At 37.4% G+C, this 15,805-nt stretch overlaps 1 protein-coding gene and 1 pseudogene across 9 annotated transcripts in view; one reads left to right on the top strand and one right to left on the bottom strand.

Moving 5' to 3' along the window:
* The window catches only part of CARMIL1 (capping protein regulator and myosin 1 linker 1), a 316,754-nt gene that overhangs the window by 224,526 nt on the left and 76,423 nt on the right, over positions 1–15,805 (top strand). For 8 of the 9 annotated variants that reach the window (XM_057554259.1, XM_057554263.1, XM_057554262.1 and 5 more), the window contains 3 exons: positions 3,535–3,633; positions 13,965–14,093; positions 14,978–15,109. In XM_057554259.1, the coding sequence (XP_057410242.1) occupies positions 3,535–3,633; positions 13,965–14,093; positions 14,978–15,109 (360 nt within the window). The remainder of the gene's footprint in view (positions 1–3,534; positions 3,634–13,964; positions 14,094–14,977; positions 15,110–15,805) is intronic. The other variant, XM_057554260.1, reaches the window with a different exon arrangement.
* On the bottom strand, positions 11,751–12,303 carry LOC114235875 (60S ribosomal protein L17-like; annotated as a pseudogene).

Genomic DNA, 15,805 nt, shown 5'->3' with positions numbered 1-15,805 from the left:
GGAACATAAAAGCCTCGCATTAAAAGACTGATTACCTCAGTTCCTATTACTAGCTACATCATATCTGGCTTTCAACAAAAAATTACAAGACAAGCTAAAAGACACGAAAAAACACAGTATGAAGAGACAAAGCAAACATCAGAACCAGACTCAGATATGACACAGATTTTAGAATTATCAGACAGGTAATTTAGAATAACTATGATCAAATATGTTAAGGGCTCTAATGGAAAAAGTAAAAAAAAACAGCAAGAACAGATAGGTAATAAAAGCAGAGAGACAGGAACTCTAAGAAAAAATTGAAAGGAAATGCTAGAGATCAGAAATGCTGTAACAAGCAAAAAAATGCCTTTTATGAGCTCATCAGTGGACTGGACACAGCTGAGGAAAGAATCATTGAGCTTGAAGATATGTCAGTAGAAACTTCCCAGACTGAAATGCAAAGAGGAGAAAAAGAATAGGGGGAAAAAAGAACAGAAGATCCCAAAACTGTGGGACAATTACAAAACATTGAACATCCTGGTAATGGGAATACCAGAAAGAGAAGAAAGAGAAAAGAACAGAAGAAATGTCTGAAGTAATAATGACTTACAATTTTCTAAAATTAATGACAGACACCAAACCACAGATCCAGGGATCTCAGAGAACACCAAGCAGGATAAATACCGCCCCCCCCCCCAAAAAATTGATGTGTAGGCATATCATATTCAAACTGCAGAAAACCAAAGACAGAGAAAATCTTGAAGGAAGCCAGAGGAAAAATATACCTTACATATTGAGAAATAAGGGTAAGAATTATATCAGACTTTGAGTCACAAAACATGCAAGCAAGAAGAAAGTGGAGTGAAATATTTATTTAAAGTGTTGAAAAAAACCCAAAAAACCCAGCAGCCTAGAATTCTGCATCTAGCAATATTTTCCTTCAAAAATAAAGAAGAAATACTTTCTAAGACAGCAGTGTTACAAGGGGTGAAAGGGAGAAATTGGTGATACTCCCTTATAATGTACCTGTACCTGCACTATTTGTGAAACGGTATACAGTTGGCCCGTGGACAGCACGGGGCTTAATCTGAGTATACCTTATAGTTGGCCCTTCTTGTCTGCATCCATGGATTCAACCAACCATGGACCATGTATGCTGTAGTATTTACTACTGAAAAATATCCACTTATAAGCAGACCTGTGCAGTTCAAACCTGTTTGTTCAAGGGACAACTGCAGTGTTATTTGAAAGAGGAGTTGGAGAATTGTAAATGTATATTGCAGACACTAGGGAAACCACTAAAATATTTATAAAGAAGTACACTTAATATTCTAAGAAAGGAGAGAAGAGTGCAATCATATACAATACTTAAAACCAGAGAAGGCAGAAAAAGAGAGGAGGATAAAAGAAGAAACAAAGAATAAATGCAGAATATGCAAATATATTAATTATAAAAGTTGTGTTTTTTTAAAATGAAAATCGGTGACTTTAAATCTCATATTTATTGGGTTTTTTTCCCTATAGTATTTAACTATGCTCTTACATATTCAAGTTTTCATTTTAACAGAACTGTCCTCTGGAAGAATTATGGCTCTTTAATTTTACTCTACTGAAAAACAATATTGTGATTCTATACTCAATCTTTATTTTTTTAAAATATAAGATTGCTTTATTAAAACACAGCACAGCATTTTTTTGCCTTCTGTGCTGCTGCTCTTTTGAGCAATGAGACTGAAGATGTCTGACTGACTGTAGACTGTCTCCCAGGTCACTGCTGCCCAGGAGTACTGGCAAATGTGATTAATGACACTTTTGGCTCTTCCTCTTTCCTTTTGACCTGAGTCAACCCCCTGTCCTGTCCTGGTTCTCTGTCTTGGTCTCTAATAGTGCACAGAAGGAAAGTTTACCTTGTAAACTTTCCAGATGCAAATACTTTCAGCAGTGATGTGTACCTGACCGTTATTAAAGACACTTCAGCATTGTTTTTCTTCCTTCCCCTTGCACTAGCTTTTAGAAATGAGCTTTGAATATTATTTTTTTTTCTAAAATATTCCCTCTAGGCTCAGTCTGTGAAGCACTGTTGGTGCACCTGGGGAAGGCCTGGAAGCATGTGGGCCAGCCTTGGTGCACTGCCTGTGTGTGAGCTGAGCCTCCTGAATAAACAAGCTGCTCTTAGAACTGGCCCATGGCCAGGGCTTAATGAGGCCAAATGTAGAAGAACAAAACAAAACCACCCAAAGCTGGGTGGCAGTGTGTACCTGTCATATTTCAGGCAGAATCTTTTTTTAGCAAAGACATTCTATCTTGATGGTAATGTCACCTTGGAAAGAGATGACTTCTTGGGAAGCAGCAAGAGAAAATTAATGTAATATAATGTCATGGTATTAATGTGTCACTTTAATGATGCTTCATTTCAGGGGTCTTTTTGTTTTTATAATATCTTCATTTACGTTTAGTAGAATGGTACATTTTGTTCTGCTTTATGGTTTCCAAGGATGATAATAATTATAGCCTGTATTTTAATTGTTCCTAATTGGTATTAATAGTAATCATTTTAGCATATGCAAAATGAAAATGAAAATGTAATAATCCTGAAAGCCTCACAGTTACTAGAAATTCTTAACCAGGGAACTGTAGTGACAAATTAGAGGCCAAATGGTTAAGTTGCATTATGAAAACAAATAAAAACAACAACTGAAAAAAAATAGATGGCATACTTAATCATCTCAAATCATTCTTTAAAAAAACACATTAATAGGTATTCATTATAATCAATAGTTTACATTTTTCAATGTATTATATATCCATTGTATATTGTTCTTCTTCAATACTTTATTTCAATCTAGTTACCATTTGTATGTTTGAATTTTTCATAAAACATTGTCTATGTATAAAAATATAGATTGTCAAGCAACTTCAAGATTTCTCATTTTCTGTAGAAATCCATTTTCTTATTTTTGGTAATTGTGCTAAAACCATTCCTGTTTTTGAGAAAACATGTAAACCTGGTGGATTAAGGAAATTGGTATATGGTTTTGAGTTGTACCAGCCTGTATCTTTCCAATTTTGTACCTATTTTCTCCTTTTTTCCCTTAAAATAAAGAATTTTCTGAGTGCTGGTGGATAAGGCCAAGAGGTTCAGAAAGGACCGTCCATACACTATAGGGGTATTTATTTAGCTTCTGAACTGTTTAGTGGTTAAAAATTTGTGAGAGAGAAAGATTGTGATCGTGTACAGGAAAGTGATGAGAAGTCACTAAAAGGGGTCTCTAACCCTGCAGGCAATTAAACACTTGCTCATCTTTGTCAACTACTGAGTGACATAAAAATTACCCTGGTTACCTGCGAGTGACATTTCTAACTAAAAACACCCATAATGCATCACGACAATAGCCAGTTTCCCCATCTCATACGTTTTGTGGGGTCAAGGCCCTGGCAGGATGTGTGAATTAGTTGCTTGGGTCTTCAGGTTAGCAGCTGGCTGTTGCACTTATGACTTTACTCTCTGCTGTCGAAATGTGTTCTTGAGAGAGACATGTGCTTAATTTCCAGATAGAAAACTATCTGCTCCGGAATCACGAGACTAGAAAATACCTTCAAGAGCAGGCCTACCGCCTACAGCAGGGCATTGTCACCAGCACCACGCAGCAGGTAAGAAGGTGCCAGTCTTCTCCCAGTGACAGTTCCTCCTCTTACTCATGCTGAACTGACCATTTTAAGAGCCAGGGACCAAGGATTTTTATCGTTTGAATCATTCCCAATGGGGCAGTAAGAACCTGTTTCTGAAAATGACAACAAATGTTAAGTAGAGTTTGGGGGAGGTTAATTCTAATGCTAAATATGCACTTTTCATTGTTGATGATTTTGTGCCTTTTAAGATTGTCAGTAAGGTGTATCTTAGATTTATATACAACTATTAGGAACCCTGGATTACAGATGATAAAAGTCTGAGGGTAATCAAATTTGCTACTTTGGAGACATCCTATTCCTTTTCTTCTACTCCCTCTCACTTCTATGAGTAGGAAACAAATTCCCAGATTCTTCTGAATAATTAAGAATTTGTTGAATATTAATTAACACAAGTGCTGAAGAGAAACTAAACTGTTTTTTACTTCATTCCTCTTCTCTCTACCCAACTTTAGAATAAAAAAAGTATGGAATGTTTTCCTCCAAAAATATTAACCAAAACCAAGGATCATAAGATATTTGAGGAAAACCTATAGGATGTCAAAGAAAGAAGAAGATAAACCAAAGAACTGAGCTCAGATAATTCAGAGTACAGCAGAGGACTTTAAAAAAATATTGTAATTAGTAAGTTCAGAAGGAATTGAGACAATATTATATCCATAAAATAGGAATGAGCTGCTATGAAAAAGAATAATCAGAGAATAAGAAACAATGCTTAACAGTTGAAAATATGAAAACTGTAATATAGACTTAAATTAACCAATAGGGCACAAATTAAGCTGTTTCTCTGGTAGAAAACAAGAGAAAATCTTAAAACATGCAGTAAAAAGACATAAAAAATATGAGAGAAAAGTAAGTCAGAATCTTGAAGAGATTAAAAGTGACCAATAGCCTTCTAATAGGAACGTCGAAATTTAAAAAGAGACATAATAGAAAAAGTTAAAAAAGAGAAAATAATAGAAAAGCATTTCATATGAATCTTGGGGTTGATATGACCTACTGAAATTGATATGGATGAATGGGTGAAGGCCCACACCTGGTCAGAACACCGAGAATAAAGAAAAAACATCTTAAAGAGTTCCAGACAGAATAAAAAGACTATCTTACAAGGGAACTGGAACCAATTCTTAGCATCAATCTCAATTACTAGAAACAAATGAGGTTCAGAGGGGAATTTGTTTTGGACCAAGAATTCTATATCTAGTCATTTTATCAAACAGATGCGAGGGCAGACTAAAACTGTCCTCGCACATGGACCCAGAAATTTTACCCCCAATATTCCATACGAAAAAAGGCTTTTTGAGGAAATTCTCCAGCGTAACAAAGAAAAATAAGAAAGTATACAATATGAGGTATAAATAAGAAACGAAATCATAGGAGTTATAAGAGCTGAAAGAAAGCTTTAAAAAGTTGCCACTTTGGGAAAATCTGCTTTGAGCTGCATAATTAAAAGATACAGGATTACATTTCTTTCTCTATGAATCCCATAATCATAATTCTGTACCTGCATTTTAGTAGATTTAAAATTTTAAGATCAACTTAGACAGCAAGGGAACACCTAATTATTGCTATACTAAAAAATGTACATGTTGGAAATTTTAATGTAAAAGTAATGAAACTAATTAAAATTAGGAGTTGAAGAGGGAGAAAGGTGAGTGGTAGTATAAGTATACTAAATTTTTACTTGTTTCATGGAATAATCCTCTATTCTATAATTCAGAAGTCAAAAATACAGATGTAAATCTACTATTTAAATTTAAAATGGAAGCCACCAAAAGGATTAAAACAGAGGGTTTTCAAAAATGTTTATTTCAGCAGATTGAGAGGAACTGACTGGTAGGGAAGGTTTTGTCATTTGAGACCATTTTGTATGGTTTGTTCTATTTTCTTACCTTGGGCAGATGTCATTTTAATTTTTTGTGGTGTCTTTGGTTTTGGTATCAAAACCAAATGAGGGTAACGCTCATCTCATAGAATGACTTTGGAAGCGTTTCTTCCTCTTCAATTTTTGGTATACTTTGAGAAGGATAAGTGTTAAGTCTTCTCTCAGTGTTTGGTAGAATTCACCTGTGAAGCCATCTGGTCCTGGACTTTTGTTTGTTGGGAGTTTATTTTTTTTATTACCGATTTAATTTCATTACTGGTAATTGGTCTGTTCATGTTTTTTATTTCTTACTGATTCAGTTGTGGGAGATTGTATGTTTCTAGGAATTTATTTCTTCTAGGTTGTCCATTTTATTGGGGTATATTTGTTTGTAGTAATCTCTTATCGTTTGTATTTCTGTGATGTCACTTGTAACTTCTCTTTCATTTCAGATTTATTTATTTGAGCCCTCTCTCTCTTTTTTCTTGATTAGTCTGGCTAAAGGTTTATCAGTTTTGTTGATATTTTCAAAGAACCAGCTCTTAGTTTCATTAATATTTTCTTTTTTTTTTTTTAGTCTCTATTTCTTTTATTTCTGCTCTGATCTTTAGGATTTCTTTCCTTCTACTAACTTTGGTTTTGTTTGTTCTCCTTTTTCTAGTTCCTTTAGGTGCAAAGTTAGGTTATTTATTTGAGATTGTTCTTGTTTCCCAGGATAGGCTTGTATTGCTATAAACCTCCCTCTTAGAACTGCTTTTGCTGCATCCCATAGATTTTGGATCGTTGTGTTTCCATTTTCATTTGTCTACAGGTGTTTTTTGATTTCCTCTTTGACTTCTTCAGTGACCCATTGGTTGTTTAGTTGCATATTGTTTAGCCTCCACATGTTTGTGGTTTTGCACTTTTTTTCTTGTAGTTGATTTCTAGTCTTATACTGGTCAGAAAAGATGCTTGATATGATTTCAATCTTCTTAAATATATTGAGAATTGTTTTGTGGCCCAGCATGTGATCTATCCTGGAGCACGTTCCATGTGCTCTTGAAAAGAATATGTATTTTACTGCTTTGGGATGGAGTGTCATTTTAATTTTTTGTTGTTCCTTTTTCTTAAAAGAGAATGAAGGAAAGATGTCCATAATAAATGAGTTGTGTGTAATCTTTTAAGTAGGTAAGATTATATGGATGACTGCATAGATATGCATAGAGATTTGTGGAAGAGTGTTCACCAAAATGTTAATGATGGTTCTTTCAGGTGCTGTGATTAGGTGATTTTTATTCTCTTATACTTCACAGTATTGTTTGAATGCTTTATAGTAAGCATGTATTATTTATATAAGAAAAAGTAAAGCGGTATGTGTTGAGAAAAAGAAAAACAATAATTATGAATATTAGTGAAGTAACAGGGAGTTTTGAGAAGGAAAACATTATTTTGACCTTACCAGTGCTTTAAAAAATCTAAATTTTTTTCCTGCAAGGGACTAATATTAGCCTTTAGTACTTTATGGTTTACTGTTATTTCCTGGTTTTAGTGTTTAACATTAAAAGCAATGAGAGTGCTAAAATCTTACATTGAACCTTTGCCTTGGGTTCCTTTATGAGCTACCATAATGCAGGCTTTTCTTAATACAATATCCTTTTAACTTTTTTCCTCATTTACAGGGGTTTTGCTCATCCAAAAAAATTACTGCCACAACCTTTAATGCTAATTCTTAAAAGTAAGTTTTGTCTTCTCAGTCAAGAGGAAATTATACACAGGAGGCATATACAGATGTTTCATTCTGCATGGGTGACATCATTCTGAATTATTTGAGTCATTATGTAGTAGGTATACTGCCACCTTTTCGCTTTGGGGATTTCTTAGGACATGATGATTAGCAGTTTTCAGACTTTAATTGTTTCAGTCACCTTAGGAGAGAGTCATCTCCTTCTTATTGGAACTTCTTATTGAAGTTTCCAGAAATAGGAACACAGAAAGAATAGACCCTCTGTGACTACTTCTGCCAAACGCATAGCCAGTCATCATTCCCGGGTGACACTGAGGGATTAAAATATGTTTCAATGAAACATTGAAGTCTCATAATTGTTCACATATTTGTTTTTGTCTCTAGTCTTTGTTTAGGAAAGACCTTCACATGACAACACTCCACCTCTGACCTTCACATGACTCAACATTCCACCTCTGCTTTTGATCTCTTCTTTTCCATCTTATAAACCCTCTTAATCAAGAGTTAGCAAACTTCTTCTATAAAACACCAAACAGTAAATAGGCTTTACCACCTGTATGGTCTCTGTTGCAACTACTCAGCTGTGCTATTGTAGAGCAAAAGAAGCCATAGACAATATCTTCATGAATGAGTGTGGCTGTTCCAATAAAGCTTTATTTACAAAGACAGGCCCAGAATTGACAACCTATGCTAAGTCTTCTCACCCTTAAAAGAAAAAACAAAATAATTTTATTGCCTAGACCTATTTACTTAGCACACTCTCTTTCCTTCCTTTCATGCGCAGATTTTTATACTTGCTTTCATGACTTCTTTGCTACCCACTCACTTTGCAACCTTTCAGAATGTGCCCTCTGTCCCAATCTGTCTGCTGAGATGGCTCTCAATGGACCTGGTCACCGAGTCAGAGGCCTTTTCTCCCTCTTCGTCTTTTGATGAAAAGAGGCCCTCCGTATGTGTAGTGGTCAGGAACTTGGGCTCTCAAGTCAGATGACCTGGATTTAAGTACAGGCTCTGCTATTCCCTCTTAGTGGGAAATGTTGTTAGTCATTTACTAACCTCTTTAAGGCTTGATTTCATCTGTAAAAATGGGGGAAATGACTCAGAAGGTGCTGTGACAATTCAGTGAGGTAATGCATGCAAAGTACTTGGCTCCTCACTAGTAAACATTGTTTGTAGCTATATTTTTATTATTACGATTATTATCATTATTATAGACTGTTTCGTCTTTCTTAAGACGCACTTCTTGGTTCATCGACAGTGTGCTGTTCTGAATATTTTTCTGCTGCTCTTTGTCTCCTTTCTACATAACTTTCCCTTTTTATCCTTCAAATGCAATCATTTTTCAGAGTTTTGTACTTAGTGCTATCTGATCTGCTTCTGCCATTTTAACTCTCTCATCTGTGGATGACTCCTGTATCTATCCCCTCAGTCCCTGTTTCTTTCCAGAAAATCCTTTTTTTCAACTGCTTGTTCAGCATCTTCATCCAGATGACCCTCTGAGATAGCACGGTCACTAAGACCAAACTCATCCCTTGGAACAACCGATTTTGCCATTTTTCTCAGTGACATCATCATTCACTGAGGATAGAACTCCTGGAGTCATCTTGGATGCCTCGTTTGCTTTATTCATCCAAGGTCACTATTTACTGCCCATTTACCTTCAAGGTGTCTTTTACAGCCATTCTTTTCTTTCCGTTTCTATTGCCTCTCCTCTTGTTAAGGCTTTGTATTAACTCCCTCCTATGTCTTCTTTTACAAGCACTGCAAGAACTAGTTTATTCATCTTCCATGTCTCCTTGTGCTTTTTACAGCCCTTTTCCTTTGTATCAGGGAAGCCGAGTCACTGTGAGTGTTATGGGGTAAGGAATTTTTAAATCTTCACAATTGTGGGAGAAGCTGGGGGAATAGATGCTCTATGCCTTGTACACGGTGTTTGAACTCCTTAGCCTGTGCCTAAGTCTTATACTATCTTGCCTCAACTCAGCATTCCAATCTGATCTCCCACAATAAAGTACTTCTGTTCCTAATCAGGAAATAGGAATCACAGGTGTCTGGATATGCCATTGCTTATGTTCATTCTTTGCTTTTAAAATTCCCTTCACTTTTCTCAGTTTGTAGAAATCTTTCAGGACCCAGTCTAAAAGCTACCTTCAGCATCAGCTACATGTGATCCCTTCCTTGACTGAAATCCTTTAGAACTTTCTATCATTTATTTAGTCATTGAATAAACACTTACAAGGGTCTATGATATGGCAGGCACTATTATAGGAGATGGAGCTTTGGCAGTGAATAAAATGTGCCTGTCTTTGTGGATATTACATTATGCAATGTTTATATCTTGTGTTATTGTTAATTGTGAATATTTCTTTCCACTTCTAGATTTTTACGTTGCTTGGTGGCAAAGGGTATATCTTACTCAGGACTGTATCTCATTCAATGCACGGTGTTGAGTATATTTCTTTTGAATTGAATAAAGAAATAGACGTGGAGGAAGATAAAATTTTCCACAAGTAAGCTATTTGCTGGGACTGAGAACAGTTGTAACAAGTTGCAAGCAACCAAAGATGGCATTTATTGCTAATGGTTCTAAGTTCTGCACTTGGGTTCTATAGCCCAGTATGTTTGGAAAAGCCTAAGTGGTCACCACCAAGGGAGATGTGAGTTGCTGTGTGATTTAGTTGCCAAAGAAGCCAATTTGACTTATACCACATTAATGAAAGTATACTTTCTACGGTAAGAAAGGTGATAGCCCCGTTCAGCTTACTGATCCACTCTTCCTGTGTTACAGTCTATTTTATTGAGGGGGGGGGCATGTTTTGTGACGGTCTTAGATGGAGGGAGAATTCAGAAAAGTGACCTGGGGTGGACTGGGGGAGGTGGCAGTCAGGGACCACACAATGGTGTCACAGTAGAATGGTAGAAGGAACTGGGAATGTTAAGCCTGAAGAAGAAAAGATTAGAGAAGAAAAGATAGTTGTGTTCAAACATGGGCAAGACTGTCACATGGAAGAGAGCTTGTGACTGTTTAGAGTGCTCTCAAGGGGGAAGACATGTGACCTGTAGAAGAACATGGGAAGACAGATGAGGACTCAAAGAAGACCAAGTCCAAGTACATTTCCTTGGAAAGAACTGAGCTTCTCAAACTGTGGCAGTTAACAACTTTCCTGGGGTGCTTTAGAAAATGGAACACTAGGGGTTAGGGTAAAGTAGGGAGTTGAAAATCAAGAGCCCAAATGCAGTCATCTACCCTGAGGTCTTTCATGAGATAACCAAAGAGATGACAGTCTTTCAGACTGCAGTTTCCTTTGTTTTTATTTGTGTATCTTAGGGACTTGAATATGAACTGAGAGTCAAAATCCTTGGTTTCCTGTTTTCAAAATTTCCAGTTGGTACTCTGTGTAATCATTCTGTGTCATCTTAAATAGTTTCACTTTTCTGGGCCTTGCGGTCTTTAGTTGCAAAGCATCTGAATGTGATCTATTGGGCTGTGCTGACCCTTAGCAAGTGTGTGTACAGAAGAATCTTTGAGACTTGTGAGATTTAATGTCTTATTTGAATCGAAGAACGAAATTTTTATGTTTCTTTTGGATGTGATTTTAAAAGTTCTACTTAAAGACCATTTTGCTGAGTTCATTTAGACCCTCTCTCCTTGGTGTATGCTTAATGGCACGCGCTTCAAGGGTCTCTGGTCTCTCATGATTATTAAAGATGATCAATTTTATAGTGCCACATCCACATGCCTCTCAAATTAGTCTTTTGTGGCCTCAGATGTATATCAGTTCCTTTCTTAGTATGGGGTTCATTTTGTTTCTTGAAATTAGGTATTCATTCTTCATGAGATATGAATTTTTTTATTTATTATTTATTTATTATTTTTATTTTTGGCTGTGTTGGGTCTTCGTTTCTGTGTGAGGGCTTTCTCCAGTTGCGGCGAGTGGGGGCCGCTCTTCATCGCGGTGCGCGGGCCTCTCACTATCGCGGCCTCTCTTGTTGGGGAGCACAGGCTCCAGACGCTCAGGCTCAGTAGTTGTGGCTCACGGGCCCAGTTGCTCCGCGGCATGTGGGATCTTCCCAGACCAGGGCTCGAACCCATATTCCCTGCATTGGCAGGCAGATTCTCAACCACTGCGCCACCAGGGAAGCCCGAGATATGAATTATTGATGACCATTTATGTTTCAGGAAGCACAGATCAATACAATAGTTGGAAGAGCTGGAATTTATATCAATTAAGATTAAAAAAAACATAGTTCTCTTCAGGGTGCTGTGTAAATGCAGAAAATTAAGATATGATCCCTGCCTACAAGCTTAGATTTTGGTCAGGGAGATGATTATTACATGAGAAGCATTATTCATGTAACTTCTTTTTCCTACGGGAGTTGCACATAGTTCCCTTATGTAGCCTCAGTACATTTTACAGTCATAGGAGCTGTTCTTTTTTTCTTTTTTTCTTTTTTTTTTTTTTTTTACTTTGCATTTATTTTTTGTGTCATTTATTACCGGGCCATAAGTTTTTGTTTCTTCAGTTTCTTCTGGGATATCTTTTTCTTCTGTGCAACCTCCTCTTCTGGTTTAGGAACAATCTGTTCTTTTTCAGTGAGGATCATCTCAGTGTGGCAGGGAGAGCTCATGTACGGGTTGATCTGACCATGAGCTCTCTAAGTCCTGCACCCCATCCTGGGGGCTTTGTTCACCTGGATGTGCTCAATGACCAGAGAATTTACATCTAGGCCCTTAAGTTCAGCATTACTCTCTGCATTTTTGAGCATGTGCAGTAAAAATTCAGCACTCTTTTTTGGGCCACCAGCCCTGCGTCCAGCCGCATTGTTTGGCCTGGGCACACGTACCAGCTCCACCACTGTAACGGCGGAATGGCACACATTGCTTCTTTAAGGTGACATCCTTCAGATGCTTGGTGGCTTTTCGGATACGCGTACCCTTAATGGCCTGGGCAGTTTCACGAGTGTTCTTAAAGTGAACGCGAAGATTTGAACCTCTTGACTTGCATGATTTTGTGGGGTTTTCTGGGTCAGGTGAATAATGAACCATTTTTAGAGGTCATACATTAACATTGGCATCACTGACCCTTTGTCAAGAGACTAAGTGCTTTGAGTGGTGTTATTTTACTGGGTTGTCTTCATCATACACTAGAAAAGAAGATGGAGTAGACGTTACGAACCTGATTTTTTAAAAGAGAAAGGCAGGAGAATTGGTGATGCTGCAGCAAGTAGATGCGGGCTCTATAATCAGACCTTCAGTTTGCGGAGCAGTGTAGTAAAGTTTCTATTATGGTGGAATTTACGGGGGAAGGAGGGCTGATTTTGGCTTCCTATAGCTGTTGTACCAAGTAATTCAAAATAAATAGAGAAGTGTGAATTTAAATAAAAAAGATTGTTGCTGGATCGTCACCTCTGCCGAATGAATTATCAGGTAGGATAGGACTTGATATGTAGGGTCTCTGGGGAATAAATAATTTTTTTTTTAAGAATAGACAACCTGCGGCTCTGATCAACACATATATATGGAATCTAAAAAAAAAAAAATGGTACTGATGAACCTAGTGGCAGGGCAGGAATAAAGGTGTAGACATGGAGAAATAGACTTGAGGACCTGGGGTGGAGGGGTGGGAAGCTGGGATGAAGTGAGAGAGTAGCATTGACATATATACACTACCAAATGTAAAATGGATGGCTAGTGGGAAGCAGCCGCATAGCACAGGGAGATTAGCTTTGCGATGACCTAGAGAGGTGGGATAGGGAGGGTGGGAGGGAGGCTCTAGAGGGAGGGGATATGGGGATATGTGTATGCATATGGCTGATTCACTTTGTTGTACAACAGAAACTAACACAGTATTGTGAAGCAATTATACTCCAATAAAGATCTATTAAAAAAAATATCGGAGAAACTTTTAAAACCACACTGTAGTTGTCTTTTTCTTCAGACGTCTTAGCTTTGTTCATGTTTCTCTTTATACATACAAATAGAATAGAGCATAATCTTACCCTTGTGTACTAGTTTTTGTCCACAGTAGTGATCTGCCACTACCCTGTGGGTTTTATGTTTAAATCCATGAAACATCTGAAAGTGATTCAGATGTAATTAACATGGGAGAAGGACCTTAATAGAATAGAAACTAGATGTTATTAACTTTATTATTGCCTATGTTAATATAATAAAACCTCAGCTTGTGCTTTTTTTGGTAGAAAATTACCTGATATAATTGAACTAATTAAAAAATATTAATTTCCAGGGATGTTCTGATTTCCATAATATTGAGACCAACTGGCTGTGGGCATCATTTTGTCATCAACTGCCTCAGAATTGTACATCTCCTTTTTCCGTTTCCTCAGTACCCAGCACTATGTCTGACACATAGAGGGTACTCAATAAAAATTAATGAAGGAGAGTTACTATCAAGCAAAATATCACTGAGTAGCTATGAGATTCTGAATCATCAAGAAGTATTCACTTTTGTTCTACATGCTGCATTTCCTAAGGCAGGAGAGGGGACCAAAATCCCTTACATGTTTGTTTGGAATTAACGTTGCTAAAGGTTTCTTATAGAAATAGATAAATTAATAATTGGCTCTAAGCTGTCTTCTTGAAGATTCCAATTAGGAGAAGTATTCATCCTCATTCAGTGTTTCCTTTTGTCTGAACATTGGCTGTGCTGACTTGGATGCTTGCTCTCATTGTTACGTGTGGAGCAGATGATTGACAGAATATGTGTGAAAGTACAAGATCATCTCAACTCTTTACGAAACTGTGGGGGAGGTGCTGTCCAGGAAGATCTGAAATCAGCGGAGAGGCTCATGCGTGATGCTAAGAACTCTAAAACGGTGAGTTTCACTTCCAGCTACGTGAGTCCCGTGGAATAAAAAGACTTCGTAAACTTCAGTTTTAGGAACTCGTTCTAACTAAATTTACTTTTCTACCCAATTTCAAGGTTACTAACAAGTGGCAAGGTGAACTGAGTTAGTCTTTGCCTCCTTTCTGTACCCGTGCTAATTACCAATAATCAAAATACAGTTGTCCCTCAGAATCTGTGGGGGGATTGGTTCCAGGACCCCCTGCAGATACCAAACTCTGTGGATGCTCAAATCCCTTATATATAAAATGGCATAGCACAGGTGGGCCTCCTTATCCACGGGTTCTGCAGCCTCGGATACAGCCAGCCGGCTGTATAGAATTAAAAGCAGAGGGTCAGTGTGATTTACAAAGGGTATAATCAGGTTCTAGGTAACTGGGAGGTAGTTGTAGTTTCATTGAGTAGCAACTCATTGCACATGATTCTACTGCCAAACTGATAGCACGAAACTCTCCTCTGTCACCTCTAAAAGGAAGCTTCTCTCAACTTAGACTGTGGTCCCCAAAGTGTGACTTCATAGAGAAAGGACTAACTGGGAGTCAGAAAACCTGAGATCTGGTCCAGGCTCTGCTATTAGAATCACACAGTCATTGAATTTTATAAGTAGGAGGAACCTCGTGGATTAGTCAAATACTCTCACACCCGAGATGAAGACATTAAGCCACAAACAGGTAAGGTACTGTTCCTCTGGTTTCAAAGCTGGACCTCAGTTTTTTAATTGGTATAAAGGGCCTTTCATCAAGACGATCTTTGTTTATCGCTAGTATTTCTCCACCCTGTTTTATGAACTCTGCAGTGACTTTGGTGCTTATTTAAATATTTATTATGGAGAGGTTACTTTTATTTTTCTTACAGTTGTTACCAAATTTATACCACGTTGGTGGTGCATCTTGGGCGGGAGCCAGTGGCTTGTTATCCAGTCCAATTCAGGAGACCCTGGAATCAATGGCCGGAGAAGTTACGAGAGTTGTAGATGAACAACTCAAGGTTTGTGGTTTCTGTTATTTTGGAAAATGAAATCGTTATGACTTAACTATGTATGATAGCATTTCATACCATTCTATCCTATGTTTTATAGGCGCGTGTGTGCACGCATGTGTGCATGTGTAGTAAAAATTGAATACCGTGCCTTTCCCAGCTTCATTATAATTTTTGGAATAACTTTTTGCATAATAAGATCAAGTAAAACCTATCAAATTCAATTTTGTTTCTGATGGTAAATCTCTAACCGTATTTAACGTATGACAGGTTGCCACTGATAAGGGAAAGATTGATTTTTGCTTAGAAAGAGAAGTCTGCTTCGCGAAAAAGTATCTCCTGTTATTACATTTGATTTAGAGAATGGGAGAGATGACAGGAGCTGTGTGCTTAGTGCCAGGCTGCTGCGTATATGGAGAGTTTGCCACTAGGTAAAGAGCTGGTTGAAAGATTAAAAAGGGATTTAGAATGAAGTTACAAGGCACCCAAAGTAGCGGAGACTTGTCTGTAGGCTCATAGGTTGAAAAAAAAAAAAAAAAGTCTTTGAAATTTAAGTGACGAGAGTAACCTAAGACCAGCTTTTTCCTAAGGTAACTTCAAAAAACAGCTACAGCAGAAGACATTTCACTTTCCGAAAGTTTTCATCATTTTCGATCTGTCTGTTCAAGGATGCCTTAAAAAGACCTTGTCTAAATTTCTATATTT

The sequence above is a fragment of the Balaenoptera acutorostrata genome, chromosome 10 (genome assembly GCF_949987535.1).
Source record: "Balaenoptera acutorostrata chromosome 10, mBalAcu1.1, whole genome shotgun sequence".
In the NCBI taxonomy this organism is placed as follows: domain Eukaryota; kingdom Metazoa; phylum Chordata; class Mammalia; order Artiodactyla; family Balaenopteridae; genus Balaenoptera; species Balaenoptera acutorostrata.
This window is presented reverse-complemented; position numbering and strand designations above follow the sequence as displayed.